Genomic DNA, 22,917 nt, shown 5'->3' on the forward strand with positions numbered 1-22,917 from the left:
AATGGCATATCATGTACTCTTCATGTAAAGGGTTACCAAATTATATATTTGTTAAAATTGTTTGTTAAAATGTTAAAATTGTTTGATATACCCTCAGTGTCATTGGCTGTACTCCTGAAGATAAGTATACCCCACTTTCGGCATAAGAGCCGTACACCATTCTGACTTATAATTATCTTTACCTCAGCTCGGTAGAACTGTCCTTCTCCCTGAATTTTAATGGAGGGTCCATTGACTGATCACTCTTCATGGAGACACAGCTGGGTTCAGGTGAGACTGGTCTTTCTCTCTGAGTCACACTGAAACATACAAATGAAGAAAAATTATGGATTTTTTCTGTTTATTTAGATAAATGTTAATAAATATCAACACACAATGCTCATGGATCCAACAAACCTGCTTCGCTCTACATTGTTATAGAATTATTTGTCCACTGAAGATTCAGTGGGCCAGCAGGAACTGCACTCAGCAGTAGCTGCTTATGGAAAACTCCTTGGATGACATTAACAACAATTAAGGCACCTCAACGATAACACGGTAGAGTTAGTCCATGCTCTGCACGTATGTTGTAAATATACTAGCAAATGTATGTACTTACTTCAAATATGTTAAAAATACATTAATACATCACACTTTTAAACAATTATAATATAGTATACTTTTCTATGAAGTACATTTTTAGTTCAAATTTAGTTTAATTTAATCTAATATACTTCTCAAATACTTGTTTTCAAATAGACTTCTGTATATTTTTGCAAAGTGTATTAAAATAAATACCACAGTACTTCACTTAAAGCACACTTTATCAAAGTTTACTTATAACACGTACCACACCACACCATACAAAACACTATACAAACGTTTTACATAAGAGTATTTTTTAGAAAGAGAATGTTATTACTACAATAGTAAAATATATTTTGAAAACACTTAAGTATTATATTAAATATATTATATTTAATTTAAAGCAAATTTCAATGTTCTTTAATCATAACGGGGAAAATTTATTATATATTAAAGAACATATTTTTCAGGAACTTTTTAAATATTTGAGCTCTGCCACAAAAGCAAGAAGTACAAGAAAATAAGAGCCAACTCTTAGATTATAGTTCATGTCAAATTCATATTTACAAGAAGAGCAGTATGTTGAAGTTTTCTCACTGGGTCCAAGGTAGCTTTCACATTTAATGCAATAAAAATGTTGCACATAGTGGCCAAATTGTCTGTAGGCTTTATCAAAAAGATACAGGGTGGCTGGCACCAAGCCAGGAAAATGTTTGGTGTAGCTCTTCAACATCTTCTGAACATCTTTAACAGTCAGGTTGTGCCTCAGTACATATGACATGAGCAACTGCAGGCTCTGTCCTTTTGTGAGGGAAGCACCAGGATACACTGGGTCATCACCATGCTGCATCTGTGTTAGAACACAAATAAAGAAATGGTCACATTCATACACCATAGAACTAAAACAGTTTAGGCCTATATTCTCAAAGATTTTATTTAGTCTTTGGCTGGAGAATATAATTAGATAGTCATGTGAAACATGCAATATGAAATGTTATGTCCATACTAACTGTAATACTGAAGGCCACACTGAGTTTACCTAAAGTGTCCACAAATGATCATTTGTCATAATATTGATATACCTGAGTTTAAATGTTGATTCTCATGCATAGTTCTTCCTGGAAGGTCTCTCTCCTCCTGGCTCCTTTTGTCCCTTTTTCTCTCCTCCTGGGTCCTTTCTCCTCATTCTCTCTCCTCTTGGGTCCTTTCTTCTCCTTCTCTCTCCTCCTGGGTCTTTTCTTCTCCTTCTCTTTGCTCCTGGCTCATTTCTTCCCCTTCTCTCTCCTCTTGGGTCATTTCTTCTCCTTCTCTCTCCTTCTGGGTCATTTCTTCTCCTTCTCTTTGCTCCTGGCTCATTTCTTTCCCTTCTCTCTCCTCCTGGGTCCTTTCTTCTCCTTCTCTCTTCTCTTGGGTCCTTTCTGCTCCTTCTCTTCTCTACCTCTCTGGCCCTTTTCTTCCACTTTTCTTACCTCCTGGATTCTTCTCATTACTTTCTCAACTGGACTCCTCTCCCCTGTTGTCCCCACTCCTCCTTGTGGTCCTCATTGTCTTCCTCTTTCGTTTCCTCCAGGTGATTAGCTGCACCACTATGTTTGTCAACAAATATTATAGCAATTAAATAAATGTATCTTCAGTGTTACTGTCTCTAAAACATGTAAAACAGCACAAGTGTTCCTGTTAGTTACAGGAGAATTTCTGCATATTTCTGCATAATTCTCAACAATCACTGAGACGTAATCAGAGTGATTCAGAGTGGTTTGGTGTGAAATGGTTCAGATGTCTTTACAGTGGTGGTGATAGGAACCAGGGGTCGCCATGACTACAACACAAATATAGACATTTTATTTACTATCCAGAACCACCAGTGAACCTACACGAGTCTTCTGAGTTTATATGGAATGTTGATGATGGGAAAATGCTTTGCCTTACAACACCCTGCATGTACCTCTCCACCATGAATGGTTTATAAAACATCCATTTTAGGTCAAAACATTATCAAACCGATCGTAAAACAGTGTCTCATGCATTAGGCTTTTGTAGCCATTACATGCAACAACTCTGGGATTTTAAAGGTATTAAACTCTTCAGACATTCCTATCACCACTGTAGATAATTCTGACTCTAGAGCGGAGCATTTCACATCAAACTACTCTGAATGCCTTTATTTTAATTATGCAGAAATTTAAATTGAAAAATCAGTGTAACTCCCCTTTAAGACAGGTCAGTAAATAATATGAAATCATCCCATCCTACAAGAAACTCAGAGACCAGGATAATAGGTCACAAAAAAACAAAAACAAACAAAAAAAAAAAACCCACATATGTGTTGTGCTTGTATGCTGGTCAGCAGGAATGGAAGATGTTATGTTGATCAACACCAAAACCACCATATGTTGTGATTTGGATGCTGGTTGACCCTCTAAACCAGCAGCAGACCAGCATAAAGCAGAGCAGCATGGAATTTTTAGTGGGGCAAAAACCACCATTTCCAGTGGTGGTGGTGGAGCTTGGTGTGGGGTCTAATTACAGATTGTATTACAGTATGACATCTACGGTGCTAAAATTTCACTGGGCACTCCCCCCAAACTGGAGTATGTGTATTTACTAAGGAGACAAAAACCAACATCTTAAACACTTTTATTGTTCTCAACTTACCACATTAAGAACTTCTCTTCTGTATGCAGTTGTCAAGGAACATCACAACGTGTGAATAAATGTCTTGTAGTTTTTGGCTGCCTTTTTTCTGATTCTGCAGTGAGATTACATAAAAAAAATTAACTACAAAATAACAACAAAACGTAATACTTATTCAATATAGCCTAATTTGAGTTTGTTTGATGTACAGAAAGCATGCAAGCTATATAATATGTGCAGAATTGTAATAGTTTTTAATGATTGTATTTACCTGTTTGTTTTGTAGTCGTCTGTATTTAGTTGTTTTTGGTGTTGTCGGTTCTGTGTCATTTAAAGTCAAATGTCTCTTGCAGCTTCTGGTTGACGCCATGGATATAAGATTCACTTTGACCAGCAAAATGCAAAAAATCCAAAAAATTTTGAACTGTTCGGGCGCGAAGACGTCCGACCGATAACACGCTGTGCGTTTTTCCTTGAGCCAATCAGAGCCTTCTATCAGGAGCTGCATCTTCCCCTTAGCCCAAAAAACTAGCCATACGTTTGCAACTTCAGACTCGTTGGGTTCAAACTCTGGGTCATGGGGAAATTCAAGTTCACCATTTTTTATTTCTGTGACAAAAGTGTCAAAGTCAAAAATACCACCATTATTAAAGACCAAAGTGCAGACCAGTTTGCACAAATCAAGTCTCGCCCCGACCTGGACAGTGATGATGGGATGGATAGAAATTAAGTGGCCCACTCGCAAAGACCCAAAGAGGACTGTTGCAGCCAAAGCGCTACTGTTTGGAGGTGTGTGCATTTTAGATCACTAACTTTGCGAGGCCAAAGTTGGCTTCTTATTCGCCAACTTCTTATTCAGATTTTCCATTTCATCTTAAATAGTGCAGCAGCTACAGCCTGGCGCCTGAGGCTAAGGCGTCAGAAGGTAGCTGCTGTACCACTTAAGGTGGCATGGAAAATTCGATTAAGAAGCCGATTTTAGCTTCGTACTAACGTTAGTACTTTGGTTAAAGCTGGCTGACACTAGCTGGCTAGCTTGCCATGGGAACTTGACGCCAGTCATAGGTGGTTAATGTTAACATTAGCTTGATTATATGAAAGTTAGCTAACATAAATTAGGCAACTGTGAATATTGTAAGTTAATCTTGTGTGTTAGCCAGGCTGATCTTGTAGGAAAAGCAGTCGGTGTGACGTTACTTATTCTGGTCAAAGTGATGGTGTTTTCAAAGAACTGTTTTGAAGTTCTAAGCTAATCTCACTTTCCCCCATTTTGTCAGATATACCAAGACTTGGTTAGTAAAAAGAATGCTTTCTTAAAGGGAAAAGATATCTGGACAACTGTCACAAGAGGGGTGATGATGAAGAATAGGGAGGCACCTTCTGAAACCAGCGAAGCATCTAAGTCAGGGACAGTAGAGTCTGATCACCACAGGCCAGTAAATATAAATATTATTTAATGTCATTTTTGTTCTAATGATGGTTATATAAATAATTAATTTGAAATACAGTTGCATGTAGCTTGGTTGTAAATCTTCAGCTAATGGGCACAGATATTATGGATATTTTTGCAGTTCAGAATTGCCTGCCAGTAGTTTTTTCTTGGAGCCATTGTTAACCTAAACAGGTTATATTTCACATTATTGTGTATATCAACTCTTATTTAGTAAGGGGTTTACTTCATAAATGTTTTTTCACCTTGAATGATGTAAACTGACCCTAAACAATTTAAAGATGAGCTAATTGTGTTTGTGCGTGTGTATGTGAGAGAGAGAGAATATGTGAATCAGAATTTCACATTTTAATGATATTGCTTTAACACCTGCCTTAAATGTTTTTTTTTGTTTCGTTTTGGGTTTTTTTTTCCATTTTGAGGCAAAGAATGCAAAGCTTACCCAGGCAGCAATAACTGAAGTGATGCTGAGTCTGAAGACTCCTCTTAGACAAAAAAACAACTTTTTCTAACCATTTACTCTTATTTCATTTTGTTAATTTATGCCTTTCTGTGAATGCAACTGTCACTTTCCTCTCTGTTTTTAAGGATGATGACAGTGATGCTGATGAGTCACATTTCAAATTCCATGGCCCACGTGCTCCAGCAACTCAGAGAAAGGTATGTTATTGGTACTACACATGTACTGAGCCTTGAGGTGGATAGTATAATAGATTGCATGTTGGGTTTTGGTCATTTCAGATAGGTCTTAAAAAGACTTTACATTTTTTATAATACATCAGCATATTAAAAACACCCTAAAAATGAGGTAGGGTGAGCGTGACTGTAATCAGTTCTTTTTTTTATATACTATATTTTTATACACTATGTGGTCATGTGCCTATAGCCTTGAATCAAACAAGAATGCAGTGCCTCTCAAGTTGTATTGGTTTGTAAAACTTTAGTGAAAAAACTAATTTCCTCAGATTGCTCCTACCTCTAATGTAATGTTTAAATGTAAGTTTATGCTCCAAAGCAAGTAGTATACATAAAAAGCAAACTTTAGCCTGATGTTGCCAGTCTGCCAATGTACACTAGCATTCAAAAGTTTGGAATCACTGTTTTCAATAATATAAAATCATTTTTGTTGCAGATTAAGATTCCGTTATTGAGGAAGCTGTATGGCATTAGGAAAGCATTTATAATAAAATGAATACCTATAATACCTCTTATTCAAATAGCAGTGACCAAAATCTCACTGATCAAGAAATTACTATAAATGGTCAAGAAATTACTATAAATAGCTATTTACTTGTTATTTTATAGTATTTTTTCCATGGCAAAACATGTGTTGTTCCCAAAATCTACATTGTTTAACATTGAATAACAATTATTAATATGACAAATGATTCTAAAATTTTGAACGCTAGTGTATGTTTGGTGCAAAAACTTAGGTTAAGTTTAGGAGTATCATGCAAACTGCATGCTGAAAGCATTTGTTTCCAATATAATAAACAGCCTGTGAAATTTTGATTAATCACAAAACTATACGGTTAAATGGGATTAGTACTAAAACCAGATAATGAAGAACAGATAAGCTGTTAGTGGCAACCAGTTTTTGGAGCAAGAATGATACCACATTTTTATTTGTGACACCAAATGTTTTTTTTTACTGTACTGTTCTCAGTCAGTTGATAATGGATTCTTATGATTTTGTCATTGTTTATTGGTTTTGTTGTTACTTTGATTTAAAGTAACCAATATGATATTTTCTTTATATTACAGCTGTTTGATGAAGATAGTGAAGATGAAAGGCTTCTAGTTAGTCATCAACCAGAGAGAGTCACAGTAGAAATTGATAATGAAGCCATAATTACATCCCTTCCTGGTAGGTTTACATTGGGATTGGAGGTTGAAATAAATTGTTTGAAATAAGGGGACGTTTACTGCGAGTAAGAATTTCTGGCTGTAATAATCTGTTCATGAGATTGCTGTAACAGTTTTCCATAAATGTCTGCATAATTCAATTGTTGAGTTGTAAACTGTAAATTGTAGAGAGTTTTGAGTTTCTTTACAGTGGTGGTGATAGGAACCAGGGTTCGTCATGACAACACAAATATAGACATTTTATTTACTATCCAAAACCACCAGTGAACCTACATGAGTCGTCTGAGTTTATATGGAATGTTGATAGTGTTGAAATAGTGGTAATCCTGTTCTTTGCATGTACCTCTCCACCATGAGGTTTTTAGGCCAAAACCTTTGTAAAACAGTGTATCAGACATCAGACAGTGTATTCATAATCATTTCATTTAATAATGTTTAGAGACATTAAACTCGTCAGATGTCTGGCATCTATCACCACCATTGTGAACAATTCTGAATCAATTCTGAGTAACTTTCTCTAGAATTTCACAGCAAACCATTCTCAATGACTTTGTTTAAATCTTACAGCTTACAGAGCAGAACCCCATCATCTGTCATCTCAATATCTGGAGCATCAACTTCTTCATCAGTACCAGATGATGATGAGGTTGAAATGGTATGGTAAAGCTCACTGTTTAGTTAAACCTGCACTATGTAACTTTTCCGTAAGACCGTACTTAACATTGAGTAGTTTGCAGAGGTCACTAAAAGTGCTCATTTGTTTTCATGTATTTTAGTGTGTTGTAATAGAGTAATCTTACATCTGTTCTGATATAACAAGTCTTGATCACAGTAAGACCATATCTTTAAATAAAATAATCATCCCCTCATAATATTCTCTATTGTGTTGACAATCACTGTTTGTGTGGCATCAGTGTTATTGATATAGTCTCTTTTTTGTCTAATCTTACAGCTCTCTTTGGCCAATTCTAATATCATGGTTCCAAAGAGGGCCTACCAGAGACTCAACAGAACTAGGATGAGCATCTTTGCACAGGAGCTGGCCGTCCTGGTCTTTACCAAAGAAACTTCGAGAGAATCCACTCTTACTGGAAAATCTTTGAAGGGAGCTCCACTAAAAAACAGCTTGATGTGGAGACGGTGCATGCCCGAACAGGTAGCTCTACATATGTTTTTCTTTGCTGTGATCTTTTCCCCCACTTAAAAAGAATGCTTATAATTCCATCAAGGTCACAGGGATCAACAACTGTCTATATGTAAGCATGAACATTATGTAAGTTATTGCATTAATAAACTTCCAATTGATTCTACTTACATCACACTAATACTTGTAGTTGTAGCAGTGTAAGTAATGTACAAAACCAGATGCTGATAGGGTTCTGCTCGTATAATTTTTCACTGCTAATATTGATTTAGAATTCTAGGATTTAATTTACCACATTCTGTATACGTACTTCTAATAAATGACCTGAAGATTATCCGATTATTAGAGTCCAAAAATGTTTTTTTCTGATATGAATATGCTGGCGAAGAAGGCGAAAATGCAACAATGAGCAGTTCACAGTAAAAAAAAATGCCAAAGTTTAATTTGCTTTTTTGTTTTGTGCTAAGTGCTTGCCAGTTTGTTTAGATTTGATGGCAACTGTTGTAACCAAGAAGGGATCATTTGAGTTTATTTTTTTCTGTCAAATTATTAGTATTTCTTATAAGATTGTTGCTTTAAAACGAACTGATTTTTTACTCGCTTTCTGTGCAGTTTGAGATAAATTACTTCAAGATGCAGAAACGTTTAATATGCATCACTTTAATAATGTTACTAAGTTGATTGCTGTAATAGCTTGCTTCTGTCTGTTCATTTCTCCTAGAACTGTCTGGTGTAGTCATGTGTAATGGAGTGCATAGAGAAGCAAAGTAGTACAATTTTAATTTGTACAGTAATCAACATATGTAATGACTGAAGCATAACATAAAATATTTGATATGCAGTATCCCTGTTTTTTGTCTGTCAGTGATGGCATTAAGCTAATGTATTTTAAAACATTGCGTATTGAGTATTTGTATTTGTAATATAACAAAGAAGATAAAGATAAGATAAGCTTAAGATACATTTTCTGTAACTGAATACACTGATTAATTGAGTAGTTAGAAAGTAATACTTCAGGGATGGCATTAAGCAAATGGATTTGAAGACACTCAAAGCATATTGTGCATGTGTATTCGTAGTATCAAAAAAGTAAACCAAAAAATAAAAAAAATCCTCTATGAGAGATGGACACGGACAATCGTGTACCCTGCCCGGGAGAGGGTCACCGGGACATACCCCTGGAACCAGGCCTGGGGGTAGTGTCCCCCGGCGAGCGCCTGGTGGGCGGGCAGCCCACATAACCCGGCCGGGCTCAGCCCGAAGAGGCAACGTGGAGAGGCCGTGTGGGCCCACCACCCACAAGGTCCAGCATGGGGGAGTGATGCAGTGCCGTATAGGCAGTGGGAGATTGCGGGGGGGCCCCTGGTGGCCTAGGCCCCTGTGGCAGAAACTGGCTCTTGGTACGTGGAATGTAACCTCACTGGGGGGGAAGGAGCCGGAACTTGTGCGGGAGGTTGAAAGGTACCAACTAGATATAGTTGGGCTCACTTCCACCCACAGTGTCGGCTCTGGAACCAAACTCCTTGATAGGGGTTGGTCTCTTTCCTACTCCGGGGTTGCACAGGGTGAGAGGCGCCGGGCGGGTGTGGGGATACTCACGAGTCCCCGGCTGGCAGCCGTGCAGTTGGAGTTTGTCCCGGTTGAAGGGTCACCTCAATGCGAATTAAAATCACAGAGAGGAAAACTCTGTTGTGTGTGCTTATGCACCAAACAGCAGGTCGGAGTATTCGGCCTTCTTGGAGCAAGTGGGCAGGGTTCTGGAAAGGGTCCCGCCTACAGACTCCATAGTCTTACTGGGAGACTTCAATGCTCATGTTGGCAATGACTGGGAGACCTGGAGAGGCGTGATTGGGAAGAACGATCTAAACCCGAATGGTGAATTGTTATTGGACTTGTGTGCTAGGCATGGATGGTCCATAACGAACACCAAGTTCCAACCCAAGGATGTTCATAAGTGTACGTGGTACCAGAGCTCCTTGGCTGAAAGGTCAATGATCGACTTTGTTGTCGTTTCATCTACTCGGGACCGTATGTTCTGGACACTCGGGTGAAGAGGGGTGCTGAGCTGTCGACTGATCACCACCTGGTGGTGAGTTGGATCAGATGGCAGGGAAGACTAATGGTCAGACCCGGTAGGCCCAAGCGAATAGCGAGGGTGTGCTGGGAATGACTGCCGGAGGCCCCTGTTCGGAATGATTTTAAACTCCCACCTCCGGGAGAGCTCTCTCATGTCCGGCAGGAGGTAGGGGACATGGAGTCTGAATGGACCCTGTTCAAAACCTCCATTGTGGAAGCTGCCAGGCATGGCTGTGGCCAAAAGCTTGTGGGTGCCTGTCAGGGCGGTAACCCAAGAACCACCTGGTGGACACCGGTGGTGAGGGAGGCCGTCAAGCTGAAGAAAGAGGCCTTTAGGGACTGGATGGCCCGAAGGACTCCCGACTCAGCAGATGTAGTAGCGACAGGCAAAAAAGGTGGCAGCCGCAACGGAGGCAGAAGCAAAATCCAGGGCGTGGGAGGAGTTTGGAGAAGCCATGGAAAAAGACTTTCGGTCGGCCTCAAGGAGGTTCTGGACGACTGTCCGGCGACTCAGGAGCGGTCGGGGTGGCTGCGCCCAAGCTGTATTCGGCAGGGGTGGAGAAACTCTGACTTCAAATGAGGATATTGTCGGTTGGTGGAAGGAGCACTTTGAGGAACTCCTTAATCCGGGAGACATGCCTCCCTCACGGGAGTCAGGGCCAGAGGCTTCTGGCGTGTCAAGCTCCATTTCCCTGGTGGATGTCACTGAGGTAGTTGGCAAGCTCTTCAGTGGCAAGGCACCGGGGGTGGATGAGATTCGTCCATAGATGCTTAAGGCTCTGGATATTGTGGGGCTGTCGTGGCTGGCATGCCTCTGCAATATTGCATGGACCTCGGGAACAGTACCCTTGGACAGGCAGACCGGGGTGGTGGTCCCTATTTTTAAGAAACGGACCGGAGGGTGTGTGCCAACTATCGGGGTATCATACTGCTCAGCCTCCCTGGGAAAGTCTATGACAAGGTGCTAGAAAGGAGACTTCGACCGATAGTTGAACCTTGGATTGAGGAGGAACAATGCGGATTCCGTCCCGGCCGTGGAACAATGGACCAGCTTTTCACCCTCTCACGGATTGTTGAGGGGACATGGGAATTTGCCAACCCAGTCTACGTGTTTTGTGGATTTGGAGAAGGCTTACGACCGTGTTTCCTGAGATATCTTGTGGGAGGTCCTCCGGGAGTATGGGGTGCCGGAGGTTGCTACTCCGGGCCATTCAATCTCTGTACTCCTGGAGTGAGAGCTGTGTTCGTATACTCAGCATTAAGTCTGACTCTTTCAGTGTTAGCTTTGGACTCCGCCAGGGTTGTGCCCTGTCTCCACTCCTGTTCGTGATATTCATGGACAGGGTGTCAAGGCGTAGCCGTGGTCAGGAGGGCATTATGTGTGGAGGCCGGAGGGTGGCGTCTCTGCTATTTGCAGACAATGTTGTTCTTTTGGCTGGATCATATGGATGCCTCCAGCATGCACTGGAGCAGTTTGCAGCTGAGTGTGAAGCGGTTGGTATGCAGATCAGCACCTCCAAGTCTGAGTCCATGGTCTTAGCCCGGAAAAGGATGGCCTTCCCCCTCCAGGTAAGGGGAAAGGACTTGCCCCAGGTGGAGGAGTTTAAGTATCTCAGGGTCTTGTTCACGAGTGATAGTAAGAGGGATCGTGAGATCAACCGCAGGCTGGGACAGGCAGCAGCAGTAATGCGGTCACTGTACCAGACTGTAGTGGTGAAGAGGTTTGATAAAACTGGGCTGATATGGTCAAACTTTCTGGTTCTTGTGAGATTTGTTAAGGCTTTTACTGGAACATCCAGCAGGGCATTAGAGTAATCCAGACTTGAGGTAATAAATGCATGAACTAGCTTTTCTGCATCCAAGGACACCAAGGTTTTACAGATGTACCTGATGCAACTGAGAAACTATTAAGTGTTATATTACACAGTTTGTTTCTAGCAGCTTTTGGACAAAAAAGAACCTCTTTTATCTGAGTTAAGTAGGAGAAAATTACTCGACATCCAGTCTTTTATGTCTTTTATGTCTTTTATACAGTCCTCAGTCTTAGTAAGTTTAGGTTTGCCAGCTGGTTTGTTTAATATACACTATATTGCCAAAAGTATTTGCTCGTCTTTACACACATAAGAATTTGAGTGACATCCCATTCTTAATCCATAGGCTTTAACATTATGTTGGCCCATCCTTTGCAGCTGTAACAGCTTCAACTCTTCTGGGAAGGCTTTCCTTGAGGTTTAGGAGTGTATTTATGGGAATTTTTGACCATTCTTCCAGAAGCACATTTGTGAGGTCAGACACTGATGTTGGACGAGAAGGCCTGGCTCACAGTCTCCACTCTAATTCATTCCAAACATGTTCTATCGGGTTGAGGTCAGGACTCTGTGCAGGCCAGTCAAGTTCTTCAACACCAAACTCACTCATCCATGTCTTTATGGACCTTGCTTTGTGCACTGGTGCGCAGTCATGTTGGAACAGGAAGGGGCCGTCCCCAAACTGTTCCCACAAATTTAGGAACACGAAATTGTCCAAAATCTCTTGGTCTGCTGAAGCATTAAGAGTTCCTTTCACTGGAACTAAGGGGCCGAGCCCAACTCCTGAAAAACAACCCCACACCATAATCCCTCCTCCACCAAACTTTACACTTGGCACAATGCAGCCAGACAAGTACCGTTCTCCTGGCAACCACCAAACCCAGACTCGTCCATCGGATTGCCAGACGGAGAAGCGTGATTCATCATGCCAGAGAACACATCTCCACTGCTCTACAGTCTAGTGGCAGCACTTCACACCACTGCATTCAACGCTTTGCATTGCGCTTGGTGATGTAAGGCTTGGATGCAGCTGCTCGGCCTTGGAAACCCATTCCATGAAGCTCTCTACGCTGTTCTTGAGCTAATCTGAAGGCCACATGAAATTTGGAGGTCTGTAGCAATTGAGTCTGCAGAAAGTTGGCAACCTCTGTGCACTATGCGCCTCAGCATTCGCTGACCCCGCTCTGTCATTTTATATGGCCTACCACTTCATGGCTAAGTTGCTGTTGTTCCCAATCACTTCCACTTTGTTATAATACCACTGACAGTTGACTGTGGAATAATTAGTAGCAAGGAAATTTCACGACTGGACGACTGGACTACAGGTGGCATTCTATCATGGTACCATGCTGGAATTCACTGAGCTCCTGAGAGTGACCCATTCTTTCATAAATGTTTGTAGATGCAGTTTGCATGCCTAGGTGCTTGTTTTTATACACCTGTGGCCATGGAAGTGATTGGAACACATAAATTCAATGATTTGGATGGGTGAGTGAATACTTTTGGCAATATAGTGTATATTATAGTGTGTCATCAGCGTAGCAGTGAAAATTGATGCCATGTTTACTGATAATGGTGGCCAGTGGTAACATATATAATGTGAATAATATCGGTCCTAAAACAGAGCCTTGTGGAACACCATACTTTTGTAAGAACTGATGATTCACCATTTTGACATTCACAAACTGATAGTCAGATAAGATCTGAACCTGTTGCTCCTACAAGGTTTTCTAGTCTATCTAGTAATGTAGAGTGGTCTATCAAATCAAATGCCACACTAAGATCAAGGAGAACTAGCAATTTTTCTGTTTAAGAAAAATTCTGTTTCAATTTTATTATTGAAGAAATTCATAAAATCATTGCTGCTGTAGGCTAATGGCATCTGGGGCTCAGTAGCTGTCAATTTAGTAATTGTGCTAGATAATAATGTAGGATTATTCTTATTATTTTCAATGAAAAAGGAGAGATAGGTTGAGCATGCTGCAGTAAGTGACCTCCTATAGTCTATAAGGCTATCCCTCTAGCGAACTGGACCGTGAACTGGCTCTCAGACTAGAAATCAGACTGGAGTCTTTAGGTGCTTCTTAAAAGAAGATGTAGAGTCTGATGTCAAGGAGAAGACTGTTCCATAATTTAGGAGCACACAAAGCAAATGTACATCTCCCCTTCACTGCAGTTTAGTTCTAGGAACAACAAGAAACCCTTTATTAGAGGATCTCAGTGACCTAGTACTTGTATGAGAAACTAACAGTTCACAAATGTATTCAGGCACTTCACCGTGTAGAACCAATACTTTAAAATCAATCCTGAATTTCACTGGCAACCAGTGAAGAGAGGCTAGCACTGGGCTGATGTGCTCACTACGTCCAGTTTTTGTTAAGAGCCAAGTAGCTGCATTTTGGACCAACTGAAGTCTTGCCAAAGCTCCTTTACTGAGGCAAGTATATAAGGCATTGCAATAGTCCAAACAAGATGAGACAAATGCATGAATAATTTTCTCTAAGTCCTGAAAAGACAAAATCCATCTGATCTTTGCAATATTTCTTAGCTGAAAAAAACATGACAAGTTTCTTAATATGTCCTGAAAATCATAAATGATAAGCTCAAATAACAGCCAGGTTTCTAGGAAAAGCATTAACTCTTGATCTGAGTGAATTAAGAGCCACCTGTAAATCCCTAGCAATGTTGTCAAGACCAATGACCAGAACCTTTGTTTTACAAGTTACAGTTCATCCAGTACTTAATAGCATCAATGCACTCAATTAGATTAGCTACTCTACTAAAATCATTCAGATTTACAGAAAGATACAACTGTGTATCATCTGCATAAAAATGAAAAGAGATATGAAAACGTCTGATTAAAACTTCAAGAGGAAGCATGTAAAGTGAAAATAAAATAGGGCCAAGAATAGAACCCTGGGGTACCTCACATGTAAGATTAGCCACAGAAGACTTCCAATCATATTTCCAATAGACGCTGAAACTTTTCTATTAGTTACATAAGAACAAAACCAGTCTAGGGCAGTCCCTGATATGCCAACCCATTCACTAAGCCTGTTTTTCAAGATATAATCCATCCAAGGCTCCGCTAAGATCAAGCAGGACAAAAGACACACTGCCCCAGAGTCAGAATGCATTAAAATATCATTTAAAGTTCTCTCCAGTTCTGTACTGTACTTTTGGCTAAACCCAAATTGGAACTTCTCAAAAATGCTGTTAGTCTGAAACTACTTTCTAAAAAATGTTAGGTTAGAGAGGGGTTGAAAGCTTGAACAATCATTAGGGTCAAGACCTGGTTTCTTTAGAAGTGGCTGCACATTGGCCACTTTAAAACAATCAGGAACACACCCTCACATAAGAGAAAGATTTACTATTGGTTGCAGATAAGGACCAACAGATTCTAAAACTTTTCTAAGAAAGCTGGGAGGAAGAACATCGTAGGGACTAGAGAAGGGTTGCAAATGCTGTACAGTCTCGATTAACTCATTCAAAGTGACTGGAGTAAACTGCTTCAAAACACTGGTATTAGAGCTAACAGGAAAGATATCCATGCATGTAGACGGAAATGGAATATTTGCTCTAACATCAGTAATCTTATCCTTAAAAAACTTTAAAAAACGTTCACATCCAATGTTAGTAACATGAGGGTTCAGCTTAACACCATTCATGAGAGAATCAATAGTAGAGGACAAAAACAAAAAAGTAGAGGATTATGCTTATTAGCTGTAATTAAATTATTAAAGTAAGCAGCTCTTGTATCCCTAACTTTATTGTTGTACAATACCAACAAATCTTTCATATACAGATAAAGAACCTGAAACTGAGACCATTTCCATTTATACTCTGTCTGTTTGCACTACCTTTTCAAATGCACATCACCACTTAACCAAGGAGACTGATTAGTTAATGGTTTTGTTCTAATCTTAGAAGGAGCCACATCATCTAGAGTAGCCATGCATATTGCTAAGTCTGTGCAGATAAACCATTAAACATAGTTAAAAAAAAAAATCACTAAGAAACCAAGCGTATGATATGTCTAGGGTTTATAACTTCAGAGAGTTGACAACTCTCCTGTCTTAAGCCAGGTTTCAACTATAAACATAAAATCTTGACCATTTGAGGAAATAAAGTCATTCAGCATAAATGTCTTATTTGAAAGTGAACAAGCATTAATTAGTGCCAGTTTCACAGCTGAGCAATACTCCAGTTCCAACAGAGATTTTTTGCAAATTATTCCAGTTAATACCTCCAGATCAGAAGAAGGGTTTCACTGGAGAAATGCAGGGAAGTAGACCAGACTGAATGAGAAGCAGCCAAACATACTGGGCCTGCAGAGAACACTGCAGAATTGAGCGGCTAAGATGCCTGACCACACCGGCAGAGAGAGCGAAACGGCCAGGTTCACAGAACGTCCACGACAGTCGATTAAACAGCTGCTTCAGCCAAATCAAAGAACCTCCTCTTCTTTCTCGTTTTCTCCGGCACTGATTTTGCCATTTCGATTTTTTTACATTGATTTACATAGATTTTTACATTGATCTTTACATAGATTTGCATTGCCCACAGCAGTGAAGACAACACATATCAACAGGTAGGAGAACACCTGACAAGTGCTCAAATGTCTTCAGAAAAACAATCTTTTTGTGAACATAGAGAAATGTGAATTTCACAAACTCAGTATTGCCTTTCTGGGTTACATACTTGGTGCACAGGCCATGCAGACGGATGACTCAAAATAATAATGATAATAATAATAATAATAAGTTACATTTATATAGCGCCTTTCACAAACCCAAGGTCGCTTTACATAGCATGGGGAAACAACAAAATAAACCAAAAAAAAAACACAACAACAACAACAACAACAACAACAACTAAGCAGTGGAGGAGGAAGAAAAATGCTCATTAAAGAGAAAAGTCTTTGTCAGATTTGAAGGAGGAGAAAGTAGAGCAGTTTCAGAGGGATTGAGGAAGAGAGTTCCAGAGTTTGGGGGCCATGGCACTGAAGGACCTTCCTCCCAAAGTGGAAAGTCTTGTGCGTGGAACAGCAAGTAAGTAAGTAAGTAAGTAAGTAAAGTTTATTTATATAGCGCTTTTTACAACCGGTGTTGTCACAAAGCAGCTTTACAAGGAAATGAGCATTACAAAGAAAAGAAATCCGGGTCCGAGCCCCCATGAGCGTCGCCAGTGGCGACAGTGGCAAGGAAAAACTCCCAATGGAAACAGGAAGAAACCTTGAGAGGAACCAAGACTCAGAAGGGGAACCCATCCTCCTCTGGTCGACACCGGATAGTAAAACATTGTTAGTATAAAGTATTATAGTACAAAAAAAAAAAAACAGGGTAAAAGGAGGAGCAAACAATTAAGCTATTACAAGAAGACCTGAGAGAGCGAGAGGGAGTGTAATAGGTCAGCAGTTCTCTGAGGTAGGGGGGAGCAAGGTTATGCAGGGCTTTGAAAGTGAGTAGTAAAATTTAAAACATTTTTACAAGACGGAACCTGGAAGCCAGTGTAGTTGAAAAGAGAATGGAGGTGATGTGAGCTGAACACTTAGTATGGGTGAGAACTCTAGCTGCAGAGTTCTGAATGTACTGTAGCTTTTGTATAGACTTTACAGGGAGACTAACAAAGAGGGAGTTACAGTAGTCAATACGGGACATAATGAAGGCATGAACCAAAGTTTTTGCATCATTATCAGTCAGGAACGGGCAAAGACGAACAATGTTACGTAAGTTTTATTAGTGTTTAGCATGAGAAAGTTATTATGCATCCAGAGCTTTAAATCAGAAATACAATCGATTAGTGTGTTGGGGGGGGAATCTGACGGTGTGTGTGTACTGAGATATAACTGAATATCATCAGCATAAGTTGAGGTCATGGCTATGAATTATCTGGCCAAGGGGTGAGATGTAGATTAAAAAAAGCAAGGGTCCAAGAACTGAGCCCTGAGGGACACCATATGAAACAGGAGAGGTGGAGGGCTTGTTTGGACCTAGTGTGATAAACTACTGTCTGTCTATAAGATAAGACCTGAACCACTGTAAGGCTGTGTCAGTGATACCAATAGAGAAGAGACGAGAAATGAGAACATCATGATTAACAGCATCAAACATTGCACTTAAGTTGAGGAGAAGGAGAATACTGAGAGAACCACTATCAGCAGACCGGAGATCATTAACTACTCGCAGAAGAGCTGTCTCAGTGCTGTGGTGAGTACGGAAACCAGATTGAAATGGCTCATAGAGGGCATTATCACCGAGAAATGTCTGGAGTTGAGAAGCAACCACTCTTTCCATTACTTTAGCTAAAAATGGAAGGTGTGAGATGGGTCTGCAATTAGAAAGAGAAGTCGGGTCCAATTCAGGTTTCTTAAGTATAGGAGTAACTGCAGCCATTTTAAGGGCAGTAGGAACAAAACCAGAAGAGAGACCTGAATTTATCACTGTGTGGCCTCTAAAAATACAAGTAAAATACAGACTACGCCACTCCCTAGTTATAAAGGGCGGGAGAACCCTGTTTAGCAGTACTTTTCCAGCACAAGTTCACCTAAACATACATAGATCACACAACTGATGTGTTAATACCATAAGTTTATTCAGCCACTCTACAAAAGGAGACAAAAGTTAGTTTCAATATGTATACACACAAGTGCTGCAACAGCTTAAACCTCCAGTAAAGTTAAGCTGGAAATCCTATTAGCACCCATAGCCTTGTAGCCTTAGCCCCAGTGATTCTTACAAGCACTGTGTGAAATAGGCACACATTACCTCTTTGTAGGTTACATCAGTAACTGTGACTGCTGACACCCTCTGGAAGCTCTCCTTCAGTCACCAGCCTCCACAATTAACTAAACATAATAAATATCCCACAGTAAGAAGCGCTAGCCTGTAGCATTTGGGACTAGAACAAATGCTAAAACACATTAAAAGCCCCAACGGCATTGCTTAGCTTTAACAATTGAAAGTAGTTACCTGTATCTCATCTTTCTGACTGTTTAAGCAGGGCAAACCACTACCACAGTGCACATATCAATAAACCTGCTAAAATAATCACATACTGTTTCCAGTGCGTACACACGAATAAAAGTCGGAACTTCCAAACTACAGTGGCATTCTAAGCACGTTGTTTGAATAATGCCAGCATAGCACGGATCTCGTGAGAGCTCAAGATATTTGCGTTTGCTCTCAACACTGACAACTTGCCTTCCTGCTGGGTCCTAGTGCCCCTTCTGTTTCCATCCCAGCTGGTACCTAGTGTCACACAGGCTACAACTGTAACAATTGGAGTGTTGATTACAGATGAACAGGCCTTGAGTAGAGGGGTGGGGGCAGGGTCAAGCTGACAGGAGGAAGCATTAGACTTAGTGATGAGTTCAGAGACAGAAAAGGAGTCAACAGGTGTGAAACAAGTAAGGTTTGTATCCAAAGTAGGAAAATCAGTAAAGGCGAATGACTGAGAAGTAGAAGGAAAAAAAACTATAGATGTGATTAATTTTCTTTTCAAAGGAATGTAGAAAAGCCTGACATTGCTCAGCTGAATGGGGCACGCTGACACAGGAGGATGGAGGAGTTTGTTAACAGTTCGAAAGAGTGTTTTCGGCCTAGACTTAGCATTACTTATAATAGAGGAGTAGCAGTTGGAGTGGGCAGTATTAAGGGCATCCCTAAACTTGTGGATGTGTTGACTGTAAAGTAGAGAGGGGACAGTAAGACCAGTTTTTTAAAAAGGCGCTCAAGATGCCGACCAATGGCCTTCAGTAGTCTTGGTTCAGGGGTGAAAGAAGGACACGAGCAGGTGGCAGGGCGAAGTCTATTCTTAAAAGAGGCTAAATCAGTAAGCAATCCAGAGATATTGTCATTATAAAGGGAAACCATACTTTCAGGGAATGATAGGTTATATAGGTCAGACAGGGCTGAAGACTGAAGAGTAGCAGCAAACAGATTGAGACTGACAGACCTAATATCATGATAGACAACAGAGATTTTCTCGGAGGGGGGGAGGAGTAGAAATATGAAAACTACATTCAATGAGCTGATGGTCAGAGACACCAGAGACTGAACCAGAGACAGAGATATCATTCAAACTAGTAGAACAGATCAGATCAAGAGTATGACCATGAGTGCGAGTTGGAAAATCAACATGCTGCATCATGTTAAAACATTCTAAAACTGAAATGAACTCAGATGTAAAAGAGCATTCAGTATCAACATGGATATTGAAGTCACCAAGCACAATTATGGCAGAGCAAAGAGATGAGATGATTGTGAGGAGTTCATTGAGTTCAGACAAGAAGCAGCAGCAGGTTTGGGAGGACAATAAACTAACAGCAAGAGTAGAGACGAGGAGGAAACAACCTTCAAAGCAATATATTCAATGGATGTAGCATTAAATAGTGTAAGATCTTTGACCATTAAACCAGAATGATAAACCACAGTCAAACCACCTCCTCTCCCTTTCAGTCGGGATTTTGATAGATAACTGTAGCCTGGGGGCATCAGCATGTTTAAATGTAAGTAGTCACCAGGTTGTTGCCAAGTTTCTGAGAGAAAAAACATATCCACTTTTTTCTGGGTGATGAGGTCATTGGTTAACAAGGCTTTATTGGTTATGGATTGTGTGTTAAGATGGACGAGGTTAAAGCAGCGACGGTTAGGAAGGGAAGTTTCAACCAGTTTTGAAAGTTGGCCATGATTTATTCCACTGATGGCTTTAGTATCACACCGGCGAGCACGTTTATATCAAAAGTCAGCATGATCACACAGTGATCTCAGCCCAAATCAGTGAAAGAGCTACATCAGTTCCTCGGTTTTGCAAGCTTCCATAGGAGGTTTATACATAGGTTCAGTAGTGTGGCAGCTCCTCTTACTTCTATTCTAAAGGAAATAGAAAACTCAAAACTCTAAAGTGGAACATGGGAGCCACTACAGCTTTCGAATCACTGAAGCAAAGCTTCACCTCTGCTCCCATTCACCATCAGATTCCTCTCCCCCTTTCATAGTGGAAGTAGACACTTCAGAAACCAGAATCAGAGCTGTTCTGTTCCAGCATCCCTTAGCTTAGCAGATGGACTTTACTATGTATGTATGAAACTGAATAAACCATACTATCTGAAACCATTCTTCTCCCTTTCTGTGTAGTACTGTGTCCCTCTTCACTGAGCTATGGTCATCCAGGCATTCAGTGCAACCTCCCCTTAGTTAAGATTGAATTCTGATGGCTCTCTGTAGCGAAAGATATCACAGACGGTTAGAACCTGTCAAATTTGTCCACAAAGCAAATTAACTAACCAACTACGTGCTTATCTCGTAGAACCACTACCTGTTCCTTATCACCCTCGTCCCATTTATCAATTGACTATCACTTTTGCTATTGTCTCAGGGTAATCACACTATTTTTGTTAAAGTAGATTGATTTTCCAGAGCTCGGCACCGGGTGACCCTCCCCCCAAACTGCCCACTACCAAAGACACAGCAGAAACCCTGTTTTGTGAAGTGTTTTGATTCTTCGGAATTCCGGAAGACATTGTCTCCAACCGGGGCACACAGTTCACTTCATGTTTTTGACAGGCCTTCTGCAGATTACTAAATATTTCAGTGAGTCTCGCTTTGATGGTCTCAAACACATTAAGAAGACAAGCAGTTCCACAAAATTAACTCTAAACAAGGCAAAAAAACATTCCAGGTGACTCCCTCATGAAGTTGATGGAGAGAATGCCAAAACTGTGCAAAACTGTCATCGAAGCAAAAGGTGGCTACTTTGGAAAATCTAAAGTATAAAACATATTCTGGTTTGTTTAACACTTTTTTGTTTATTACATAATTCCATATGTGTTCCTTGTGCTTTCGTAGTTTTGATGTCTTCAATCTTAATATTGGACTGTTAATGGACCAAACAAATATGATATTCAATCCCTCACAATACTGTAATATCAAACAAATTATTTGATCATCAGTAGACCCACAAAAATTATGAATAATTAATAACTTCCCCCAGATTAATGAGCATGATATGATGCACATGATTCTATAATGTTGGGCTCCATACGAGAGAGTTTTAATCTTAAATCATTTTCCACACATTTTCTCTGTCTGTATTTAATTTTAATTAATGTTTTGTTCTAATGAGAACTGATAATTGCAGAGATGCCTTGTTGCAAACGGCATTAAAATTGAACATTTAACATTCACAGCGTGATTTGCTCAGATAGGATATCACTGTTCATTGATCTGTCTGTGGATTTTTATTAAACTCAATAGTCTTATTAAACTCAAAAAGAATCATTTACAGAAACTTAAGTGAATTTCTTCTTCTCAGCAGTTGTAATTATCTTTACCTCAGCTCGGTAGAACTGTCCTTCTCCCTGAATTTTAATGGAGGGTCCATTGACTGATCACTCTTCATGGAGAAACAACTGGGTTCAGGTGAGTCTGGTCTTTCTCTCTGAGTCACACTTAAACATACAAATGGAGGAAAATTATGTTACAGTCATGGAATTTTATGATTCGTTTCTTTAGGTAAAGGCTTATGAACACTGAGATGCTAAATAAAGTTGTTTAGAACAAAAAAAGGAAGCTGATAAAATGGCATGGACAGATCTTTCTTTTTTTATTTTATTCAGTCTTTTTCATTATGAATTTAAATTGTTTATGTTTTTACTTTTTAATTTTCTAAATGGCTTTATTTTTTATATTACCTGCCTTGTTCTATGCCACATGGATTGAGTGGTCTATTGTCTATTATTTATACTTTGATCTTGTGCATTTTTATTTAAAATTATTATTAGAGTAGCCCCTCTTCTATTATTACATTTATGTTTTGGATTTTTTTTTATTATGTGCTTGTTTTAATTACTACGATTTTTCCCTTCTTTCTATGTTGTTTTTACTTAAAAGCACTTTGAGCTTTATCTCTAATGCATGAAAGGTGCTACATAAATAAACACTTATTATTATTATTATTATTATTATTATTATTCTCTCACCTCTCAGTTTTCTGTGAGTGTTGCTCCTCAGAGAAGCTCATTTTTGAGGTCATGACTCCTCCTTCAGATTAGACCTAATCCTGTAAACACACACACAGAAGTAGTGAAGTCTACATGTTAACTTCATCTGAAAGCTGTTCTTTGAAATATATTGTAGTGAGAAAGTAAATTCTGTGTGTTAATCTTCTGTAATTACCTCTGTGCTTTTTCTCTCTGTTTATGAAGTTCTCTTCACAAAATGGAAGCTGCTGAAATTTTCACTTCTACTTCAAAGCAGTTTGGACTGGATTAGTTCCCCCCACAGGAGGAATTGTGATACCTGATAAATGCACTACAGAGAATGGACACACTGCACAGAGCAGTTATATTGTGTTCATGTTTATTTTAGTTTATT

General features: G+C 39.8%; 1 protein-coding gene across 1 annotated transcript in view; it reads right to left on the minus strand.

The window, feature by feature from the left end:
- The window catches only part of LOC118826307 (NACHT, LRR and PYD domains-containing protein 3-like), a 71,312-nt gene extending 48,729 nt beyond the window's left edge, over positions 1 to 22,583 (minus strand). The window contains exons 1-3 of the mRNA XM_036597238.1: positions 22,524 to 22,583; positions 21,892 to 21,992; positions 183 to 276 (exon numbers count right to left, since the gene is read on the minus strand). Of these exons, the coding sequence (XP_036453131.1) occupies positions 183 to 276; positions 21,892 to 21,992; positions 22,524 to 22,576 (248 nt within the window). The 5' untranslated portion in view covers positions 22,577 to 22,583. The remainder of the gene's footprint in view (positions 1 to 182; positions 277 to 21,891; positions 21,993 to 22,523) is intronic.
- Positions 22,584 to 22,917: the final 334 nt, after the last annotated feature.

Source organism: Colossoma macropomum, unplaced genomic scaffold (assembly GCF_904425465.1).
Source record: "Colossoma macropomum unplaced genomic scaffold, Colossoma_macropomum, whole genome shotgun sequence".
NCBI classification, from domain to species: domain Eukaryota; kingdom Metazoa; phylum Chordata; class Actinopteri; order Characiformes; family Serrasalmidae; genus Colossoma; species Colossoma macropomum.